Raw genomic sequence first — 24,232 nt, forward strand, 5'->3', positions numbered from 1 at the left:
TTCCACAATCAACTTTTATATTAAGTCACTGAAACTGTGTTGAAATTCACTCTGAAAAAAGTGAATTATAAAACACTGTTTCACCTATAGGAAGCTCCATGACAATTCTCAAAGAAGTAATTTTAACAAAAGATATTAAAAATTTAATTTTCTTTAAATTTTTTTAATTGAAATTTACTTGTAGATTTACATTTTTATTGATTAAAATGCAGCTTTCAAGTATTTTTACTCTTTTAATTTTATTTAATAATCAATCTACGTGATTCACTATTTGATTTTTTATTTTGATAAAATACATTCTAAACAAGACAATGTGAAAAATAATTTTTATCTAATTGATGATCTGTGAAAATATTGTGATTAATATTCATCCTGGTTAGTGGGTGAACATATTCATATTCATGAATATGTTTTAGGCAAAAATTTACATCAAAGTTAAGATATATATATACATATTTTAAATATTCAAATAATTCTTTAACCTTTTTAAAGTATAACTAACTGATATTTTTGCTTTAATTTTTTAAAGGTTGCAAAAAACAAACCAAGACTGCTGGCTTCAGTAAGTATTATAGAATAATCATGGATTATTTTTAAAAATTAATCTTCCTACAATCATTGATAACAAAGGAAAGAATCCAATAAAATCAATTTAATTAATAAATCAACAAGTCATGGGAAATAAGATCTACAAAAGATCAATTGAAAAAAGTTGTGCTGTGAAACAAAAATTTACTCTTTATATCTTAAAATCGATTGAACAAATTCTTTATCAATATTGGTACAGACTTACAATCTTGTTCAAACAATACATTCGGAATTGAGTTTACACAAATACTATTGTTTTCACTAAAATTGTTTAACGGAAACAAAAACCGAAATATAAAAGTTTTGATAACTTTATGAAATTTCTTACCTTTACACAAACCAGCAAATCCGACCAGTTCAGTCCTTAACAATCTGACTGACCCACCCAATTAACAGGTGGTATTCAAATATGTTATTAAATACTAGATGAGAGTTCGTGGTTGAATACTAGATCTTGGAGAGCGGTTACACAAAAATGACTTTTGTAAAAATGATGGATTCTACAACTATTTTACCTCAGAGGAAGCCTACCATCCTCTGAAGTAATACCTTACGGCGGCTTCGAAGGCAAAACAAAACCAAGTAGTATACGATATAGACAATGCGTTGGGGGACAGGAGAAATTACTTATGATGTATAGCGCGCTCTTTGCTGTTTATTTGAAGTTAATTGGACGATTTAGTTTGATTTTTAAAATAATATGGTAACCTCAATTATTATTAATTCGTGATCTTTTTTATTACGTACATATTTAAGGTGAATTATGCTACTTACATATTTTATATTATAAACTCTTTTTGTTAATCAAATATTAATAATAGTTGTCTGCTAATAAAATTAAATATTATATACATAAAACTACATTAACAAAATGTGCTGGATTAAATATTGCGATGGTGTCTGAAAAGCCTCTTATAACCGAAATATTTATTTTAAAATAATTAAAGTCACCGGCTATTATAATGTTATTCATGATAATTCATTTCCGTATTGTGTAGGAAATTAAGATTTCCCTGTTTTTTAAACTTAAAGAAATTTAGAGTCTTTGGTTATGTACAAGGTTATAATTTACTTAAGTAAAACAATTTTAACTGTATTAAAACGTAAATATTATTTAGTTTTGGTCAAACAGTAGGCTCGATTTGAATGGATACACAAGAACTGCATTTGACCAAAGATTTCAAGTTTTCGTCGTAATGCTATTTTTTTCTCTTGGTATGTACACTTAAATAAAATTTAAACAATATAATTTTCATAAATTTTAGTGATACATTAAATTCTAACGTTTGTTTATTGTTTTAATTTACAGTGTTTGAAATATGTTGGTAAGAACATTGTGAGTATTCTTTATTATTATTATTATTAGATTTAAAAAAAGTAATACATGCACTATAGTAATTATGTATAATGAAACATTAAAAGATGCTTTGGAGTAATTCCATAAATATAGTGGCTATATTTTAAGTGGTCAGAATTTTGATAATTTGACCCAGCAACAGATTAAAAAGAGTAGAAGGAATACTTCATCTTTCAAGGCTATTGATATCTGTGTAACAAGCTATTCTTGGTCTCAAATTTAGCAGTTATTGGGAAAATATATTGTAGTACTTGTTAATAACTAACCTAACCTAATTAAATAATCATAAATAATAAATTGTATGTAAATTTGTTATTTGTATCCTATCAGAAGTGATGTAGTAGGTAAAGAAATAGTCTATTGTAAATAAAGAACAGTTTTTAATCGTAAGATGGTTTATGAATGTACTTATTTTTAATAAAACTTATCTGTAATGAAATTCTCTAAATTTGAGTTGGATGGATGAATTAAGCTACATTTTGGATGATGAAATATCTCAATTCAAGATTGCTCAGGTTGAAAATTATTGTTATCCATGTGACCCTAGTTACATTTTTGTTGTTTTTTTTATTTACGAAACAGAGAATTCTTGAATGATTTTTTAAAACAGTAAAATGTTTTTAATATCCTAAAAATAAAATAATCGAAAAGAGTAAAATTTTTGTTAAGTCCACTTCTGTTGGACTGTTAATATGTTGCATCTGCTCAATATTTCTCCATCCTTTTGCTGATTTTTTTTTTTTTTTTAATATATTATAATCAACCCCTGTAATAAAAGTTGTTTCTTTTTTTATCCAACTATATGTTGATTTAGGGCCTTTCAAAAATAATCCCCACTTGCTTCTATCCCTTTATTAAACTTCTTGAATTATGTTAAGACATTTCTCAATCTCTTATGTCCTCTTTCACTTTATTGATCATCTCTTTCATAGTCCATGTCTTTGGATATTTTTCCCTCTTCCAGGTCTACAACATTTTTTAGCTATTCTTTCAGCATCATGTCCAAACCAACTTTATTTAGTTTACCCACTTATGGGGCTAATCTAACATATTTTCTTAATCTATTTCTCTTTTTACTACCAATCGGAACTTTTAAAAATTAATTTCTACAGCCTGGATTTTTTTACTTTATTTGTGGTTATGCATGCATTTAAAGTACAAGTCAAAATCGACAGAGGCTTATGTACCTCATTACACTTCTTTGGGACTTCACTAGTCCAAAGCCTGTAAGAAATTGGTTAAATTTGAAGTTTGACAGTTTCTCCTGTAAAATTCTGAATTTAGTCTAATCTTATTCCCCAGATTACAAAAAGCTTTTAACTAGGATATATCAGTTCATTTCTCCCTAACTTTCTCTTTTATTTTGAATTAGAATTGTTACTTTCCATTTCCTTCTACTTCCAATATTTCCAATATTTGTAAACTGTTCATGTAGTTACTCCATTTCCTCCTTGATTTGTCCAAGTAGTTATTACTACTTGGACAAATCAAGGAGGAAATCAATGTGTTTCTTTGGAGATACTATTGTATCTCCAAAGAAACACATTTTCTCATGCTTATTCATAACTAGCAGCATTTCGCTCATTCACTTATAAGAGTAATCTGTAACTATAAAAAGAGAAACAGTGACAGCATATTCCCCCTGCTTCAAACCTGCCCTCATATTGAATCATTCACATTTTCTGTTTCTTTTCACACTCTTCACCAACATTCTCACTACATTGCATCATCCCTCTTCAATAAATTCTTTAGAAGTGCTGCTTTTACTATTTATTTTGGGATACTATTATACGCCTATTCAATTTTGTTCAAAATCATCAGATCATTTCTCAACATCTTTTTACTCTGTTTCTTAAAAAAAAAAAACAGTTATGTATTATATCTGTCTTGACTAACCCATATTACTTTTTCTCCAACTGATTTTCAAACATCCCTTAGTTGTCTTCATGTATTTATACATTTTAGCCATATGTGATGTCAGTATCACTCTACTCTGTCATTCTCACAGATTTTCTTATCTTCATTCTAATTTTAATCATATAATCCATCTTTTTTAATCTAATAATTTAATACAATTATTGCAATGTTAATGTTCATTTCACTTTAATCATTTGAACTGTAATTTATCACATTTACCCCTTATCACATCTTACCTTTCCCCTAATACAAACATTATCATACAAAAAAAAAAACAAATTGGTAGCAGCTAATGTTTATAATTTTTAACCTACATTTTAATATTTTGGATTTAGGAACCTCAAAATGTTGAACTTTTCTTATTTTATAATATAACAACATAGGAAGTTTTATCTTTAGGCCTATAATATGTTTGAAGATGTGCCTGTAGGCCTATTTTAGAACTAAAGATTTTGTAGATTAATTTATGTTGTTACAAAATAATATTAGAAGGAGAAAAAAAATTAAATTAGAAGTTACTAATTTAGCATTAAATTTTTATAGGCGAGTTGTTTTGTAATGCTTATGCTACTTTAATGAATTTAAGTTTCAGCATTACAAGTACAGTTGTAATATCAATAAGTGTGCTTACTGTTTTTCTGTTATGTAAGGTTTTTTCAGTTTTAAATATAAATGATATACCTTTTAATTTAAAAGGCCAAAATATTATAATTAAATTATACATATTAAAATAAGTGACTAACACATGAGAACTTCTTTATATGTATTTATTAATACATATATATGTTTTTGTTATAAACTTCTGTCATTTGCAATACTCAAAATTACTTATTAAATAGTATTAATAATTTAAAGTATATTTGTATTGGTGTATACATTTTAAAATTAAATCTTATCAATCTTATTATTATTTTAGGAAAACTCACAAGAAAAGTTGGTTGTAAGCAGAGTAGCTATAAAGAATGGAGTTGTAAAGAAGGAATTTAATGTTAAAAAGGTATGTAATTAACTTATTGATCCTTAACTCTGTTTATCACTCATATTAAGTTAATAAGTACATTAAGCTTGATTACCTGATGTTCATCAAAGTACTAGTAAGTTCTTATCTCTTTGGAAAGAAATCCTATAACAAAATTCCAAAAATTGTTTCAGATTTTATTTATTTTCACTCTTATTTTTTAAAACCTTTTACTAAATTATATACTTGGTTAATAACTCTTAAAAAATTGTTCTTTAAATATGGAGAATGAATTTGCATTGAAATTTCAAAATAGTTTCTGTAAAGGTTACTTAAAATTTTATTTGCTTTAATTTTTATAATTTAAAATTTTGGGCTAGAACATAATATATTAAGCTAGTAAATCATAAAAAATCAGTTTTACTGAAAGGAATTTGGAACTCTATTCCCAGGTCAAAATAAAAAATAAAACTAATCGCTAATAGAAAAAAACGTTTTATTTTGTTTGTTGAATTTTTGTGTTAAAATTCGTTTTGAACAGATCGTGTTTTTTTCCCAGTTAAGTGCATTCTGAGTAAGTAAATTCCAAAAATCTCTTACGTTCATGAATACAGACGGCTCACTAATAATTATTTAAAGTTAAATACATTGCCAATTTGAATGACATAAACTGCTGTATTTGATAAATATGTTAATTTTATACAGCAAGTTTTATTCTTGGATTAATCTTGTGCAAACAAAAAAACAGACAAAAATCAGCATTATTGGTCAGTTTGACAGTAGCTAAAAATTGGAATAATGAACTTTTGTATTTAGTTGTATCAGATATGTGAAGATAAAATACATTCTTCGCAATTTAAAGACAAAACTTTATTTACTCACACAAGTGGCGTATGATAAGTCTTTGCAAAGTCAAGAGATGGTATACATTAAAATTGTTAAAGTCATTTTTAATTTCTTACATCATCTTTGCTAGTAGTATATGTTAAGCATCAGTTAGATACATTTAAAATTTTGTTGTTTTTGGCGGTCTACCAAGTACTGTAATTTGTAAAAATAGATGAAAGAGAATTTCATATGGGAATTAAACATTACTTTTTGTGGGGTAAAACTGCACATAGGAAACTAAACTGGGTAAATATTATGATGAATTGGCTCCACCAATTAGAACACTTTACAAGTGGTTTAGTTATTCTTTGGAGTGGTCATATCAGCACAAACAATGCTGAATGTATTGGCCAAAACATCTGTTTATTTTGAAGACTTGAAGCTAGATTTCACTATTAGGATGGATTCAAAAAACTTTCCAGCATCATTGAACTAAGTACAGGGTTATCATAAAAGAATGGTGCGGTTTCAGTAATTCATAGGAAGATTGTAGGGAAATTTATAGATGTTATATTGGTATCCCTGAAAGCCTCCGACCCAAAAGTTTGTTCATCAGCAGTTGTAACCACAATGTCAGTTCTTGTATTGTTGCGGTGAGTTTAGTGAGTTACTATGTTCTCGGATAAAGACAAAGCAAAGTGTGTTTTATTGATGGCTGAATTAAAATCCGTAATTTTAGTTCAACGTGCGTATCGACGTGATTTCGGAAGAGATCCACCACACAAAAATAACATAACACGTTGGTTCAAACAATTCGAAGAAACCGGATCGGTTAAGAAACAGAAATCAACCGGCAGACCAAGTGTACCAGATGAAATGGTTGAACTAATTAGACAATCGGCAATTAGAAGTCCTGGGAAGTCCATCTCCCATCAAAGAGTTGAATTAGGTATTCCAAAATCAACAGTTCACAAAGTTTTACATAAAAAACTGAAATTGCACATTTATAAAATCCAGATACTGCAGGAATTGAAACCTGATGATGGTGTAAAACGTTACAATTTCGCTGTTGAAATGTCGGACAGAATAAGTGAAAACGAATAATTTTTAGAAGATATAATTTTTACAGACGAAGCTACATTCCACGTGAATGGATGTGTTAACAGACACAATTCACGAATATGGGGCTCTGAAAACCCACACGCAATTATTGAGAAACAACGCGATTCACCTAAAGTTAATGTTTGGTGTGGTGTGATGAAAGATCGTGTAATAGGGCCTTTCTTCTTTGCTCAAAAAACAATTAATGGAGTTGTGTATCTTGACATGTTTCCTCAGGCCATTGCTTTCCTCAGGCGGATGAATTCGAAAACATTCATCGACTTCATTTCCAACAAGATTGTGCTCCCCCGCACTTCAATGCATCGGTCACAGACGCTTTGAACGAAAAATTTAGAGATCGATGGATAGGTCGGCAAGGACCCATACTTTGGCCTCCAAGGAGTCCAGACCTGACACCTTGCGATTTTTTCTTGTGGGGGTACATCAAAAGCGTTGTTTATACGCAAAAAATTTGCGATCTAAACCGCTTAAAAAACAGGATTAATGAAGCAATGACAACCATTAACGAAGAAATGTTAACTAATGTTTGGAGAGAAGTTGAGTATCGTTTGGACATTTGTCGAGCGACTAAGGGCGCACATATTGAAATTTATTAATTATGTAAAAAAATGTTTGAGACGACAAATTTGAAAAATAAAAAACATAAACTGTAAGTAATTCTGTTTTAATTTAAACCATGTTCAAAACCGCACCATTCTTTTATGATAACCTGTATTTAAAATTGAAAGGAGAGTATGCTAATGTATAAAAAATATTTTTCTTAAAGAGTGTCTTCTTTATTTTTACTCAGACTAATCAAACGCTACTTGTACAATTAAATAGTACTTACTTAAAAAATTTACATCACTCACCTACCTTAAGAAAACTGTAAAATAATAAAACTTTTTGTAATAAAGTTGCATAATTTTATGTAATAAATTTTTGAACAGGCTGTACAGTTTTTGTAAATGAGAACTAAGAAATCATATGTTCTGAATTTTATTTGCAGGAAACAAGCAACTATTTGCAGTGAATGTGAAGTCAGCAACTCACAATTTTTAACATTTTACTTTCACAATTTTTTAGCTTATATCAATTGATGATGGTATTATCATCTTGTTTAGATATTAGACGCTTTGGAGAAGATTTAATATTAGTGTTCTCATCAAAATTTTTGCATCTATCTTTCTCAAAGTAATCTAAACTTACAAATGAGAAGAATGTAGATTTACTTTAAAATACTTTGCCTCCTTTTCTTCCTCTTGGCTCTACCATGTTTAAATTAATGCATTTACTTGTTGCTTACATTAATGTCATTGTAATAGGAGATTTAGATAGGCGAACGATAAGAAATGCAGGTGTGGAAGTAGTATATGGAATTTAGCTTCCTAGATTAAACCTTATGTATTAAATAAATATTGGTACTGTAGATTTTTTTTTATGTTGATTTAGTTATAAATAAACCATTTTTAGCTTAATTCAAAAGTTCTGTCTTTACATGAAAGGCTATTTGCAACCGTTTCTCAAAAATGATAATTTGTTGGGAGACGAGTTAAAAAAAGAGATTTATATAAAATAACTAACAAGAGGCTTATATTACAATTAAAAAGAAAAAAAAAAAAATTAAAAAACAAATGATGTATAATTCTTAGACTTCTAACAAAATGACACTATTTAAATTTTCAGTATTAGAAAATGTTATGATGAATGGTATAAAAAAGTTTTGGCTACTTAGTGCATTTTTACAATTCGATTAATGCTAGTAATTCTTTCTTTTATGTAACTAGATTTTTTAATTACATAATTTATTTTAAAACCTTCTATATCTATATAAAATATCTTTTTTTTTTCAGTGCTGGAAGAAACGTGTGACTGAGGTAAGCATTTATTAGTTTAATTATAAATTAATCTTTTATTCTGATTCGTTTGTAATAATAAATTAAGTAGAATATAACAAGAATATGTAGGTATGCTGTTACCTAAGGTATTACTACTAAGTTTCAAATGTAAATCCTTCCTTTTGTGATCAATTTTAAATCATTGTCAATCTTTGGACCTTTATTTTATTTGCAAACTTTTTTAATTACTATAAAATAATCTTAAAAAATAATCATTTTAAAATTATTTATTCAACAAGAAAAATAATTTTTGTTTAAAAATTATCTGCTGCTTTGGCAGGGTTCATGGAGAATTACCATATTTTATTAGTACCTGCGACAGAAGGAATTTTTTTATAAAAAGGCTTATTATAAGAATTATTCATTTAAAAATGTTTTTATGTTATTAAAGAATTCCTTTCCCTCTCCAAATATATAAGTTTCTCAAAAATGAAAAGTAATTTGAAATAATTTTTAATTTTGTTGTACAATTTTTTTATCATTTTATTGTTATATATTTTTTTTAACAGCAGTATTATATCCACAGAATTTTGGTAGATGCTCTTATGAAGTCGTCTAATGTTGTGAAAGTGTCAGAATGAAAGTGTTCATTCTGACACTTTCACTACAGTGTTACTTCATCCGCTTTTCATCGTTTCTGGCATTATTCAGTTTATTATGAAGTTTTTTCTACAGTTTACAATTTATTTTTTATTTAAAAGCGGGGACTCTGCTGAACCAGTATCATTTTTTAACATTGTTCTATCATTCACTCACTATCTTCAAACCAAGTATTAATTAAAAAAGAATAGTCATCTGTTTCAAATTTACACCTTATTTTTACATCAATTTGAGTGTTAATTCTAGAGAAGAGCATCTCTGCCATTGAAGGACACGTTTTAATGAATGTAATATAAGGACCTGTGTAAACATTCCTTGTTGTTTAACATAATCAGTATAATGCTAATGTAACTAACTATGCAGCATAAGTCTTTTTGTGTTATTTAATCTCATTTACTTTTTCTAATTGCAGTCCATTTACAAAGCTTTAGTTTTTCAGTTATTGTGAATTTAAATTTAATAATATTTAATAGATTCAAAAAAAAAAAAATAATTTATTAGATATTTTAATAATTTTTTTTTTGTAAACAGATATTTTATTATTCAAAAATGTTCTGGATTTCCTTGTACTCTTAATTGTTACTTTTTATTGATTAACAAGAACAGTATAATGGCTTTACTTTCATTATCTGTTTATGCAATAAAATCTGGGTCCTGGATAAACTGCATCTTCTTTCAATGTGATTATTGTGTAATACCTGGGATATGCCCAGGTGTAGTAGTATAGAATTCAAAGGGTGTGAATAAAATATAAGATGCTAATGAATATAGTCACTTTTTTTAAACTGGGTCCTATTGATCACTTAACTTAAAGAGTCCCAGGTACTTATCATGATGCATGCTGTTAACTTCTTTTTTTTTTTTACTAATGTCTGTAGCACTTGAATTAGCTTAAAAAAAGACAACAATTTAAGAAACAATATTTTTTGTGAATTTCATTTTGGTAGAAAATAGATCATTACTTATGGAAAGTTATTATTTATTTCTCTACTTCTATTAAAAATAATCTGTCTGAATTTTAACCTTTTGGTAATTTTATACAATTATGTTGTCAACTCAGATTTTTTCTGCTTTAAATTACAACCACTTACTATGTTATTTATTAAAGAAATGTTATTTATAACATAGCATACATAGTTATATTATTATAGCACAGTTATGTTATTTATAACATAACATATTCATAAACAGTTATAAAAAAAACTGATTTACATTGTCACTCTCAAAGTCAGGATTTTCTACAAAGAAGAAAATTTTGCAACAGTCCTTTGTACAATTTTATAAAATTATCAATTTTTTTATATTAACATTTTTTTAATAACCTTAACTAGGAAATAATTTTCGTAAAACATCTTTAATATTTATTATTAAAATGATCGCTTTGGTGTGTTCACCTGATACAATTAAAGTCCTAAGTTCAGTTCCCATTTATTTTGTGAAAAAGAATAAGCATCAACTCTAATGTTGCAAATTCATAAACTAATTAGTAATAGTTTCAACTATTAAAAATATTTATTTTATTAATCTATTTATTATTTTTTGGTTTGAATAAGCCACTTTGGACCACAAGATTAAAATTATTAATTTTAGAATTTTTTTTGTTCTTTTATATTTCTATCATAATCTTCCTGTGTTTCTCTTTCCTTTCTTCAGTCCAAGTTGTTCTAGTCCGACATTTTGTTTTCTCCTGAAAATATTTTATTCTTTATAATTTGTTCCTCAGAGGTGACCGTCGTTTGATGTCGGCATTAGTTATTCTAATTTCTTTTAAATCTTTCCTTGATTCTTGAAACCAGTTATTGTTGGGTTTTTTTTGTTACAGAGGGTGTGAAAATTTCGTTTGTGAGTCTGTTTGGATCCATTTTTTAAGATGTCTGTAAATGCAATTCTTCTTTTTCTGATAGTATCTGTAATGTTTTCAATGTATGTATACAAGTCATTGTTATATCGCCTTCAGTCCTGTCCATTCTCTTTGATTGGTCCCTCCCAATATTTTCTTCAGTATTTTTCTTTGTTCCACTTCCAGTTTACTTAGTGCTTACCATGTTTGCTAAGGATTATAAGGATTATGTTTGCTAAGGTTTATAAGGACATAAAGGGCTTCAGATTGAATTACTTATATAGAATGTCTTAATTTTGTATTTAAAGAATGAAATATTTTGTTGTACAGATGTTTTGTGAGCTGGTAGGTTGGTCTCATTTTGTTGTTTCATAGACTTACTGCTTCTTTTTCTGATAGACTATTTTCTATTACTTAGTTTAAGATTTCAATTTATCAACTTTTCTTATTTTTTTGTATCTTGTCTCAAGTTTTTTTTTGGAGCTGGCTTTAAACCGGTCATGTATTCAGTCTTTTCAGAAGAGAGCAGTCCTGCTTTTTCAGCTTCTTTGAGAATGTTAATTTAAAGGGTGGTTGTTTCAATTCAGTTAGAGATAATGGCTAGGTCGTCTGAGAATACTAAGCAGTCAATATTCAAATTCTGTTTTCCTGTTCCTCCACTCTTTGATTACTTTTTCAAGGACAAGGTTGAAGAGAAGCGGAGACAGTCCATCACCATATTGTACACCTGTCTTGACCTTAAAGCAATTTGAGATTTTTCTTGAAATTTCACTCTACAATGAGTGTCAGTTAGGGTGAGATGAATTAATTTTCTAGTTTTATTGTCAAGGCAAAATTCTGCAATGATATTGAAAAGATATTTTCTATCTATGGAATCAAATGCTTTCTTGAAATTGACAAACGTGATGACATATTTTTTAGCTTTTAATTTTAAATTGGTAATTATTGACTTTAAGTTGAAGATTTGTTCGATGTTAAGATCATTCTTTCCAGCATCCACTTTGGTATTCACCAATTTGTCTGTCAAGTTGTTTCTTGGTTCTGATTAGTTGTGCTTTTGACAGAATTTTTGGGTTACTGGTAGGATTGATATTCCTCTATAATTATTAATATCTGCCTTGTCTCCTTCCTTATGTGGTGGATGAATGAGGAAAGTTGTCCAATCTGATGGAATTTGTTTAGTTTTCCAAATGTTTTCAATGATTTCAGTTAGTTTAGGTAGTGTTCTGGGACCACTGGTGTTTCCAGATTTCAGCTATTATAAACTCTTTCCAAGGCCTTATTATTTTTGAGAGATTTAATGATTTCTAGGAGTTCCTGCTGAGTTGGTGGTTGCAAATCAGAATTTCTTTATTTTGTGTTTCAAACAGAAATCTTTTTTCTGTTTCTTCACAGTTAAGAAGATTTTTGAAGTATTTTGAGAGGATTTGACAATCCCCTTGATCACTGTGGGCAACTCTGTTATTTTCATCTTTAAAGGATAAGCTAGGTGGATTTTTTACTCAGTTAAATTTTGTTTGAATGTTTTATAAAAATCTTGAGTTTTGTTCTTTTGGAAGGTTTGTTCAGTTGTTCTTCCAAAAACCCTTGTTTAATATTTCTGATTATTTTTTCTGTTTGCTTTGTAATATTTTGATAATTTATTCTGTTTTGTTGCTTTTTATGCATTCCATTATTGCTATGCTTAGTGCTTCTGTAGTATTGCAGCATTGCAGTCCCAGTTCCACCACATGTGCTTTCTTACTTTGGTGAGCTGAATTGTTTCCTTAGCTGTTTTGATCATTGTTTCTTTCAGTTATTATATTCCCATACCTCAGTTTCTGTTGACTCGAGCAGGTTTTGAAATTCTTGGTTGTTTTTGAGTTTTATCAGTGTCAATTTTAAGGATTCTTTTTTTTATATTTTTTCTTTTGGTATAAATTTCATTTTGATCTTGGCAAAGTAGTGATCTGAGTCAAGTGTGGCACTTCTTAGTACTTTGATGTTTTGTACCTCTTTACAGGATTTTCTGGATATTGTCACATGGTCAATCAGGAATTCACCGAGGTTAGGATTTGGGAATCCCCATGTTTTCTCTTTTTTAGGGAAATGTTTGAAGGTGGTAGATTTTAGTACTAAGTTATGTGTTTTGTAAAGTTTGACGAGTCTTTCCCCATTCCTGTTGGTTCTTCTTTGAGCTGAGTCGTTTCCAACTATGAGTTGGTATTTGTTTTCTCTTCCGACGTGTGCATTGAAGTCACTGAGTAATATTATTGTATATTTTTTCTTACCAAAATTTGTCTGCTAAATCAACTTTGTAAGTCTGTCTGATGTAGATCTGCTTCATCAACTTTGGCTTTGTTGAGATGATTGGTTGGAGCATGAACATTTACTAATGTGTACATTTTATTAGTACATTTAAAGGTTAGCAAGATATTTGGTGACTGAAAATTTGTATTGAATCTACCATTTTCTTGTTTACTATAAATGCTGTGTCCGGAAAGGGAACTGACGTAATCGCTCTTTTTCCTTCTTTTCCCGTGAGTTTTCTGAATCCTTCCAATTTGATAGGTTTTCAATTGTAAATGTTGTTTCTAGTACAGATGTAATTAATAAGTTGTGTTTAGTTAATGTGATAATCAGATTCTTGAGTTTGCTCTCTTCAAAGGTAAATTTATATTGATTGTTGCAAAGAAGTGTTTGTGTCTTAGTCTTAGTGTAGGTTTCCAGAAGGCTCCAACTCCTTCGAGCATGATGGTATGAATTCTTCAGAATCCGATGACCCGTTTGTGTTTCTCTTGACAGTGATGGATTGGGTACCACCTGGAGTAGTTTTCCTGTTAGAACTTTCCACCATGCTTTCATTAGAAATGATAATTTTCAAGGTTTGGCAATATTTCAGTCAAACTAGAGTACAACCAAGGTTGTAAGTCTTGGAGGGATTCAATTCAGTTGTCTTTACTTTGTAGACACCTTTCCAGCTGCATCATGTGGAAGCACTATGTCTTATTTGTCCATCTCTAGACCAAAATCTTGAAGAAGTAAAAGGCACCCGAAGGCATCCAAATTTTTACGGCCGTATTATTATTTATTATATTAATAAGTATTTATAATTTATTTATTTATTTTAATTGGGTGAAATTTCTTTTTATATTTTATGCATTTTTCTTTGTTTTGTTGGGCAGCTTTTTATTTCATGGAACTCAGAAAGCTGTGAAAGTTCAGAATTGGTAAGTTTTAATACTTTTTTATTTTATTATTAATTGGTTTTCTTTAATTAATCTTTGTTCTTGTATTAATGCAGTTAAATTTTTTTATCGGTTAATTTTATGAACGTTAAATAATTTTTTTGTATTCTTTTAATACATTTGTATAATAATATCAAGATACATATAAGTTTATGGCTCAAAAATTGTTTTGAATTTTGCAAACATAAATATTACTGAAAAAGTATACTAAATCAAAAGTTAAAAAGTTACAGGGATAGTAGTTTGTCATTTCTCTTGTAATAGCATGCAAAACATGAAAACAATTGATTCATAAGCTAAACAGAAGTTTTTATGACAAAATCAGTAAACCTTCCCATGTTAATTATTTATGTAGTTATTAGTTGCATGTTATGAATACATTGAGTCAAGTTCAGAATATTTTTTTATTTAAAATAAAAAAAAAATTCTAAAAAAAGTTTAAAAGATTAAATATAAAACAATGTACTACCGTATTTTAGGAGTAAAACAAACCTTGTATAAATCTATTGTTTTAATCGTTTAAATATTTAAAACTAATTATACCATTGTTTTTTATTTTAACTTACTTCAGACCATACTTTTACGGCTAATGTTTTTATTTATGCATACATTTTTTGTAATCTGTTCTCAAAAATGAGTTGTGCACATTACATGGGAGGCACACATTACATGAGTGCAAACGTTAAAAATAAGAAAATATTATAAATTACTTTATTAAGTTTTATAATTGTCTTTTTCATTGTATGCTAATCTAAAATTAGTAGACATGTCTTTCTGTAGGTGAGGTAACTGAACAGTTAATAATTTCTTTTTGAATACAAAATTCATGGGAATTCAATTTAAAAATTTCACCTTTTCTGAAAACTTTTTGAATTCTACCTTTATGCATATATCTAGATTATATTAAATAAATTTAAAGGGTTAAAAAGTTCCTTCAATTCCTTCAATTTTTAGAAGAAAAAATATCTGAAAAGTAAATTTCAGAATTCCAAGATCGTAACCAAATGATTTTTTTTAAATTTTATCCTCAATATGCTTCTTCAAGATGCATGTTAAAGGAGCAAATTAATGGTTCAAATATTATTTGAAACACTCAAACTTCATGCACATTATTTCTTCTGCTCTGAAAGAGTTTTTGTATTCATTTAGTTTTGTACATTTCTTTCATTCATAGCAGTAACGCATAACAAGCAACCAGTTACATCTGAATCTAAGTCAGTATCACACTTTACAAGTTCATAAAATGACACTAGATTCCTAAAAGTTTATTGTTTGGTTGCAACATAAAATTGTTTTATTCATTTAAAAATCTTACAGCTCACACATGAATAACTACACAGCAAAGCGCTAGACTGCACTAAAGAATGCCAATAAACCAAATGACCTTAAGTCCTGTATGTGTGCCAACCTCCTTGAGAGAATTTACTAAATTATTTGTTACTATCATAATAGCCCTTATAGAAACAATATAACAAAACAAAATAAAAATATAAAACAAAACAATATCCTCTATGGCAGATTGGTAGGTATCTATTTCTTTTATCTGGAAGAAAACATTTCAAATCCTTATCAGACGTACTTTTTCATACACTACAAAATTTTTCTACCATACTCTCAAGCTTATTTGGTAAATTAATAAGATAAAAATTAAGTGCATAGACAATTGAAAAAGTTAATATTCCTACAATTTGTTATTGTATAACACTTAAAATAGTTCTTAGTTACATGTTGTTTTGTACATTTTTAGTAGAATATTATAATTTTTTTGTAATTTATATATATATATAAACGTGCTGCCATCTAAAAAGCGGCAACAGATGGCAGCATGGTTTTTAATAAAAATAGACATAATCGTAATGTACATAAATAATTTAATTCAAATCCACTCAGTAATATAACATTGGCTGGCCAGGTTACATAGTATAAATTTTCTATTTATTTTATTTTTAAATTTAATTTTAATTTAAGATTTTTTAATTAAGACATCACAGTTATGGTAGTTGCTTTATTTAATTAACTTCATGTTTTGAATATACGATTGTAATTTTAATATTTTAATTTTAATTTAAAAATTTTTATGTTTGTTATGTAATTTTATATAAATATATCTTATATACAACTGATGATGCGGGATCCTGTGAAAGTGCTTTCAGAATAAGTCGTCATTCCATTTACTTTATAATTCTGTACTTGGATTGTTCAAGTTGGTTTTTGATTATTAAAATACAATATATGTAATTATACATGAGGTTTGTCCCAAAAAAGTGTACCGATTTTTAATTATCTATTGGACTTACCTGAAATTACAACTTATTCCCCTTGAAGTATGACCCTTGCAAGTTACACAGCGGTTCAAACTTTTCTTCCACTATTCGTAGCAGTACCATAAGTCATTTTCCTTAAGTGTGTTTAGCTTATTGATTACAGTTTTTTTTATGTTTTCCATCGTCCTGAAATGACACCCTTCAACTTAGGGAAGAGGTAGAAATTGCACAGAGCTAGATCTGGGCTGTGAAAGTAGGGGAATGTTTTTCTTCGCCAAAATTCTCGAATTGAAAGCAAAGTGTGAGCTGGTGCATTATTGTAGCGCAACACCCAATTGTGTGTATTGTCTGTTGTTAGGACTTTCTAGACCCGTTTTCAAAGTTTTTCCAAGAAATCTTTGTAAAAGCTGCCATTACCTCTCCTAGAGGTACAAATTCTTTGTGCACAATGCCACAGCTGTCAAAAAAAAACAATAATTGTTATTTTTACCTTGGATCTGCTCATGTGTACTTTCTTTGAACAAGAAAAACTTATGCGTTCCATTCTGAACTTTGCAGTTTAGTCTTGGGATCGTATTCAAACACCCATGATTCATCACCTGTTATTACTTTATTCAAAAAATTTGACTCAATTTCGAGTCTCCAGTTAATCCTGACAAATTTCCACGTGGTTTGCTTTTATCTCCACAGACCAGTTTTTTGGTACGAGTTTTGAACAATTTTGTTCTACTTGCAAAGGATCTGTTAAAATTCTATGAGCTGCATTTTTATCCAATCCTGTTTTTTCTACAAACATCCTGACTCTCAGTCGGCGGTCTTTCACCATCACAGCTCGCACCACTTCCACATTTTCATTGTTTGTTGACAAGTTTGGTCTTCCGGAATGAGGGTCATCAACATTTTCTTGGCTCTCTTTGAAAGCTTCATGCCACTTAAAAACCATAGTTCTCAATAGAGTGGCAATTCCATAAGCTTTGGTTAAAGAATCAAATGTTTCTGTGGCAGTCTTGATGAGTTTCACGCAAAATTTGGTAGCACAATGTTGTTCAATGTTTTCCTCCATTGCAAACATAACGATGTTATAAAGCATGACTATACATGAACAGCAGTAGTGCGTGACTGACTCAACCGATCCAGTTAAAAAAAGTATGCATGTGCAGCCAAGGTCACTACCTTTCTTTTTTCTTTCTTTTTCCTGTTTAGCCTCCGGTAACTACTGTTTAGATAATTCTTCAGAGGATGAATGAGGATGATATGTATGAGTGTAAATGAAGTATAGTCTTGTACATTCTCAGTTCGACCGTTCCTGAGATGTGTGGTTAATTGAAACCCAACCACCAAAGAACACTGGTATCCACGATCTAGTATTCAAATCCGTGTAAAAATAACTGGCTTTACTAGGACTTGAACGCTGTAACTCTGTCCCAAATCAGCTGATTTGGGAAGACGCGTTAACCACTAGATCAACCCGGTGGTTGGTCTACCAAGCGCTATTAAACATCAAGGACGTTTTATATTACCTGTTTGGCTGTAGGAAAGTCATCAGTACACTTACTTTTGGGATAAACCTCATATGTGTTTTGTGCGCGCGCTTGCATGTGTGTATGTAATTCTCTTTCTTAACACTTTCATAGCATTATGAAATTTATTATCTAATACATCAGTTAAGAATCTTTATTATACTTTTTTATTTTTGTAATGATCTAAATTTCTTGAAGTATTTACATATTTATTTTTTTTTACAGAAACAAAAATTGGTGGAATGTTTTAAATATGATACAGCAAGTTTTGTAAGTAACATCAAACAAATTTATTAGAATAAAGTCTATTATAGTTTTACAGCTTTTATAAAAATTCTTTAGTACATTAATGTTAATTATGAAATTTATCCTTACCTCTGTCAATCTTTTATACCACATTTTCCTGATAGAACTTTGCTATTTTACTAGTGCTGAACTCATCATAGATATGGCTAATAAAAAGTAAACCTGATATGCAGGGTTTTTTTTAAATAATTGCCATTTTGATATATATATCTAATGCAGCATGGCTGTCACCATTTTGTGCATGTATGCTGAGTAATTACATTTATTGACTTGCTATAGATTTCATTACATGATTGTTAGTCTTTCTTTACAGTTTCCTGTGCGTATTTATGACTATTAATATAGACACTGCTGCTGATTGTGAAATAGTACTGCAATTTGTTTCTTAAATACTAGAGGTATGAAAGTGGCCAAGATTCATTGACAGATTTGTGAAATATACGGGGGTAACGCTTTGTCTGATGGAATGGTGAGAAAATAGTTTAGAGCATTTAAACAAGGCTTTACAATTGTACACGATGTGGCACTTTACAATTGTAAAGGCTTTACAATTGTACACGATGTGGTGACTATCTGCTGTTACTGATGTGACCTGATGCAGAGTCAATGGAAAAATCCATGAGAATAGATGGTTTATGAATTAATCACTGTGTAATGAATCTCCTTTAATTTCATAAAATGTTTATAAAATTACATCCGTATACTTAAATTATTGGAAGTTGTGCTCACGCTGAGCATCAAGAATGCTGACTGAGTTGCACAGAAACAAGCATATAACTAGTGCTTTGAAATTTCTCATGGGATAAATCAGTGAAGGCGATCAGTTTTTAAGGAAAATTGTTATCAGTGGTGATTCGTGGGTGTCTCACATAACACCAAAATCAGAGCTAAAATCACTGGAATGAAGCACTCAACATCGCCTTAGAAAGTGAAGTTCAAGCAAAAAATGTCAACTCAGAAAATCATGTACATTGTGTTTTGGGATAGACAGAGGCCATTGCTTGCTGATTTTTGCCTTGGTCTGAAATGATAAATCCTGAGACATATTGCAAGACCTTGACTAAACTGCATCGCACAGTTCAAAATAGAAGGAGTGGCATGCTCAGTATAAGAATCGTGCTGCTTCACAATTTTCAGCAACACAATTCATCACATCCAAGATCTCATTGCATCATTTGGCTAGAAACAAACTTATCACCCATCACATAGTCCTGACCTGGAACCATAGTGACTACTACTTGTTACTGCATTTAAAGCAGGACCTGGGTGGTCAGTGCCATGAGTCATTTTGGTTTGATATAAATACCACTGGCTAAATGGCAAATGATCCACTTGAAACTGATATCTTGTCAAACACAATTCAGCATTTTCATCATCACTTCTGTAATTAATCTGTTGATTTGATTTTGAGCTCGGCAAATTCTGAAAGTAAGGTCAGTGCAAATGGTTTAATTTCAAAACAAAATCCTTAAAAAAAAATTTGGATGGTATCAAATCCAGGAAACAAGGTGGTAGCCTTGCAATTAGATCTGCTTCAACAATCCAATTACCAGAGAAATGATTATGAAAGAAATGTATATTTCTGTGGTGTGTGTCATGCATCTAGCTATAAGTGAAAGTGTACTTCTTGGTCATCTGCATTTAACTGTGGAATGAGGAAGATTTTTAGGATATCGAGGAATATAACACCAGTTTATCATATTCTTTATAGGGGTATGGACCAAATATTTGCTTAATAGATTCAAACATGTTCCATAGATTCTAGTAGAATTCCTGTTTTTAAATTCAGCTGTTGTGGTATTCATCTTACCAGCAACATAAAGTATCAGTCTATTAAAGATTACATTTTCCAGCAATGCCTTGTTGCAATCAATCAAATTTAATATTTTTTTCAAAGAATTCATAGCAAGTCTCCTTGTCTACATCAGTAACTTCTTAAACAATGATATGTCTGGTCTCAAGTAGAATGTATAATTATAGAGTATGTGCCAAACAGTTGATAGTGGAATGCCTATTTTAAAAGACGTATGTTATATTGAGATTTATGAGAATTATACTGAAAGTTGCCCCTAACTTGTTTCACAACAGTATCAGAAACATATGTTGGTATTTCAATAACAACAACAACAATTAATTAAATTAAAATTAAAATGTAAATTTTGCTTTTGTTTTACATATGTGAACAATATTTACATCAACATAAACAAATAAAATTAAAATTAAAATAAAGATAAAAATTAAATAATTAAAGCCAGTATGTAATTTTACTTTACTTAAGCTTTTGTTTTTACTTTAAAAGTTTTAATTTTTTTTTTTAATTATTTAATTTTTATCTTTGTTTAAAATTTTAATTTTATTTGTTTATTGATGTCACATTGCTCACTTATGTAAAAAAAATTACATTTTAATTTTAACTTACGTAATTTTAATTAATTAATCTTTATAATTTTAAACAATTTTATATATTTTACGTCTTGTTTTGATTATAATTTTTAATTTAAATATAAGTTTTAAATTTTTGTATAAGCTTTTAAAGTATGATAAGTTAAATTTAATTTAAAAATTTTTAATAAAATTTAATGAGCTTAAAAATATTTTTAATATAAAATTATAAGTGAATAAATGGTATGATATCATGGATTGTGAGTTTATGATGTTTTTTGAAATATATATATATATATATACATATATATATATATATATATATATATATATATATATATATATAATGCAGCTGATGATGCGAATCAAGTTCATGAAAGCGCTTCTGCTTATGTAATATTATAAGGTAAGTAATCCTATTTCAATTACTCTATACTTGGAGTTGATCTATTAACTATGAATTAATATATACATATGTATATGTGTGTGTGAGTGTATACATGTTGATTAATGCATCCATGCATGTAAGCATGATACATGTAAGGATCCATATTATATGCTACTAATATGTTTGTAATTTTGTTTATTCTAGGAAAATGTATTACAAAAGAAAGAGTACTTGGAATACTTTGCTGTAAGTTAAATCATTTTTTATTTACTAATTCATTTTATTTATTAAAAAGTATATTAATTAAAAATTTGTTGTTTTTGTTTGCAAGAACTTTTATCATAACTGTACTGTAATTTGAATAACTTCAGTGAAGTTTATAGAATAAAGTGAAAAATGTTAACGTGAAAAATTTTCCCCAATTTTTTCTGTTTAAAAAACTGGCAATTAAAATAAAGACTGCATAAAAGAACAGCATTTAAAAAAAAAAAAAAAAATTTAAAAAAAGCTGTGTAAAACAGAAATAGAAATACACCACAGCTCTAACTTCACAGTTTAATTTCAACCCAAACATATGCCATCAAAGTCATAAACAGAACACAATGCCCCTGGATGTATTGTATAAACTGAACTTTTCTTACTGCACAATCTTCTGTTTCAGTCAAAAGAGATACAGCTTCAAAGATATAATAAACTCTTGAAAGCCTTCTATAGCAGCACAATGAAAGTTTTTACTTCTACAATAAAGTTTGAAGGTTGTCTTATAAATTGCACAGTCATATCTTTGATCATCTGATTAGTAATGTTTCACAAATTGTAAAGTAACATTTTTGTATTAAGTTGCACTTACTAACAATTTTCAAAATATATTTCCAAGTACTTTCGGAACCAATACTCCATCATCAGGGATTTCTTATAAGATGTTAATTCAAAAGTATAATTATATTTAAATTAAAAATTGTTATGTTCATAATAGTCGGTCGTCAAGAAATAAAAGTAGTGTGTATATGATAGTCGTAATACGATTATCATGGTAGTCATAAACATCTTATGGACATGACATTGCAGTCTTATTGACATACAAATTAATTTTATTTTTTGACAACCGACTATTATGAACATACCAATTTTTAATTTAAATATAATTATACATTTGAATTTTGAATTAACATCTTATAAGAAACCCCTGATGATGGAGTAATGGCTTCGAAAGTGCTTGAAAATATTTTTTTGAAAATTGTTCAATAACTCTTTTACCTGGATTTTCCTGTAAGATTTGATAAAATAACAAAAACACTAAAATCATCTTTAATTATTCTTACTGGTGATTGTTCATTCATCTTTTTGAACTGGGCCTCCAAACTTCTGATCAATTTCAAAGGTTTTCTTTTCACCTTTAAATCATGTGAGCCACCTGAGTATTTATACTTGAGATATTTTACTAAAATGTATCTTCATACACTTGCCTTATCAACTGCAAGTCACAAATGCATTTTTCCCTGGTCAGAACATAATTTAATAATTTCTGTCTGTTTCTTACCAAAACACAAAAATATATATGTTTACAAAAATATATATGTTTACAAAAATATATGTTTAGCATGGGACTGGTGCGGCCAGGTTGCAGATAAGGATAGCCCTGTGTATTACATGCATCCTCATTAGTAGTTGATATAATTATGTCTATCAATAAAACAATCTGCCTCGTTATTTAAACATCAAATTGTGTATTATTAAAACTACCTCTTCAATTATTACTGATATCCACTCCACTAGTATTTATAGAATTCAACTTTACTGACCCATTCAAAACCTTTTTCAAAGTATAATTATAATTATTTATTTTAAAAAATGAGAAGGAAAAATATTTTTAATCTCTAACTACGTAATTATAAACTAATTATAATAATAATATTCAATATCATAACAGAATATTCTGATTAATCAAAATTAATTAAATTTGGATTAATCAGAATAGCAATTAGTATTAACATTTTTGTAATTGATAATTAATTTTTTCTTTTTATAATTTTTTCAGGCTTCAACTGGATACAAGGTAAGATATTTTTATACATAGAAAATATATGAATATTTTTATTTTGTTCATACTCTAACCTAAAACAGTCTTCATAATAGCACTTTTTTTATTTTTAATTATAGTAATTAAGATAAATTTTTAATAATTTCTTATTAAACAAATTTTTCATTTCAGTTTGAATTAAAATATATATCTGTTATTTTATCTTAATAAAACACAATAATTTTATCCTTAGTAATGAAGTTAATTTGTATCTATCAAAACATTTTTTCATACATTTTTTAAACATTCATTTCCTTATTTATTCCAGGGTAAGAAAGATGTCACTTCAGTCAAAACTTACTTTTCAGAGGTATGTTTATATTATATTTATTTGTATTTAATTTTAGTGCATATGTATTTAACTGTATTATATTTTAATTAATTATAAATTATGTAGATAACATAATTATGTAGATAATTGTTAACAATTAGTTAATACTGTTTCTCCATTATAAGAATTTACAACAAAATTGATTGTGTTTTCTCTGTATGATAAGCATACAGATGCCAATGTGAAAATTTTTATTTTCTCAAAATAGTTTGTTTTTGTTTGTGACAAGATCTGAACTAAGCAAGCAGACTGTTTTTGCTTTGAAATCACTCAAGAGAATATGAAGCTTGCTATTATTATTATTATATATTTATTTCTTTATACTGTATTCATACTTATATAAGACAGTCCTTAATTTAAAGCAAATCTCATAATTTCCAAACTAAATTAAAAGTCGATATGAATAGTTAATTGAAGATAAATTGTACTGTTTTTATTTTAGTCTTTAAAAACTTTTTATTTTTAAACACCAGTCATTTGACTGGTTTGATGCTACACTCCATTCCTTTTTAATTTCTGCTAAATGTTAACCTCAACCTAATTACATCTTACATTATCAGTTATCTGTTTTTCCAATCTTAGTTCTCCTTTACGGTTTTTACCCTTTACATATGCCGCTTAACAAATTAACTAAACAAGGATGTCTG

At 28.5% G+C, this 24,232-nt stretch overlaps 1 protein-coding gene across 2 annotated transcripts in view; it reads left to right on the top strand.

Annotated features, from left to right (window-relative positions):
- Positions 1–24,232, top strand: part of LOC142332001 (uncharacterized) — a 279,107-nt gene that overhangs the window by 116,936 nt on the left and 137,939 nt on the right. For both annotated transcript variants that reach the window (XM_075378056.1, XM_075378057.1), the window contains exons 37-45: positions 530–562; positions 1,898–1,924; positions 4,779–4,859; positions 8,603–8,626; positions 14,252–14,296; positions 18,324–18,368; positions 21,379–21,420; positions 23,213–23,230; positions 23,523–23,564. In XM_075378056.1, the coding sequence (XP_075234171.1) occupies positions 530–562; positions 1,898–1,924; positions 4,779–4,859; positions 8,603–8,626; positions 14,252–14,296; positions 18,324–18,368; positions 21,379–21,420; positions 23,213–23,230; positions 23,523–23,564 (357 nt within the window). The remainder of the gene's footprint in view (positions 1–529; positions 563–1,897; positions 1,925–4,778; positions 4,860–8,602; positions 8,627–14,251; positions 14,297–18,323; positions 18,369–21,378; positions 21,421–23,212; positions 23,231–23,522; positions 23,565–24,232) is intronic.

The sequence above is a fragment of the Lycorma delicatula genome, chromosome 11, assembly GCF_047948215.1.
Source record: "Lycorma delicatula isolate Av1 chromosome 11, ASM4794821v1, whole genome shotgun sequence".
In the NCBI taxonomy this organism is placed as follows: Eukaryota; Metazoa; Arthropoda; class Insecta; order Hemiptera; family Fulgoridae; genus Lycorma; species Lycorma delicatula.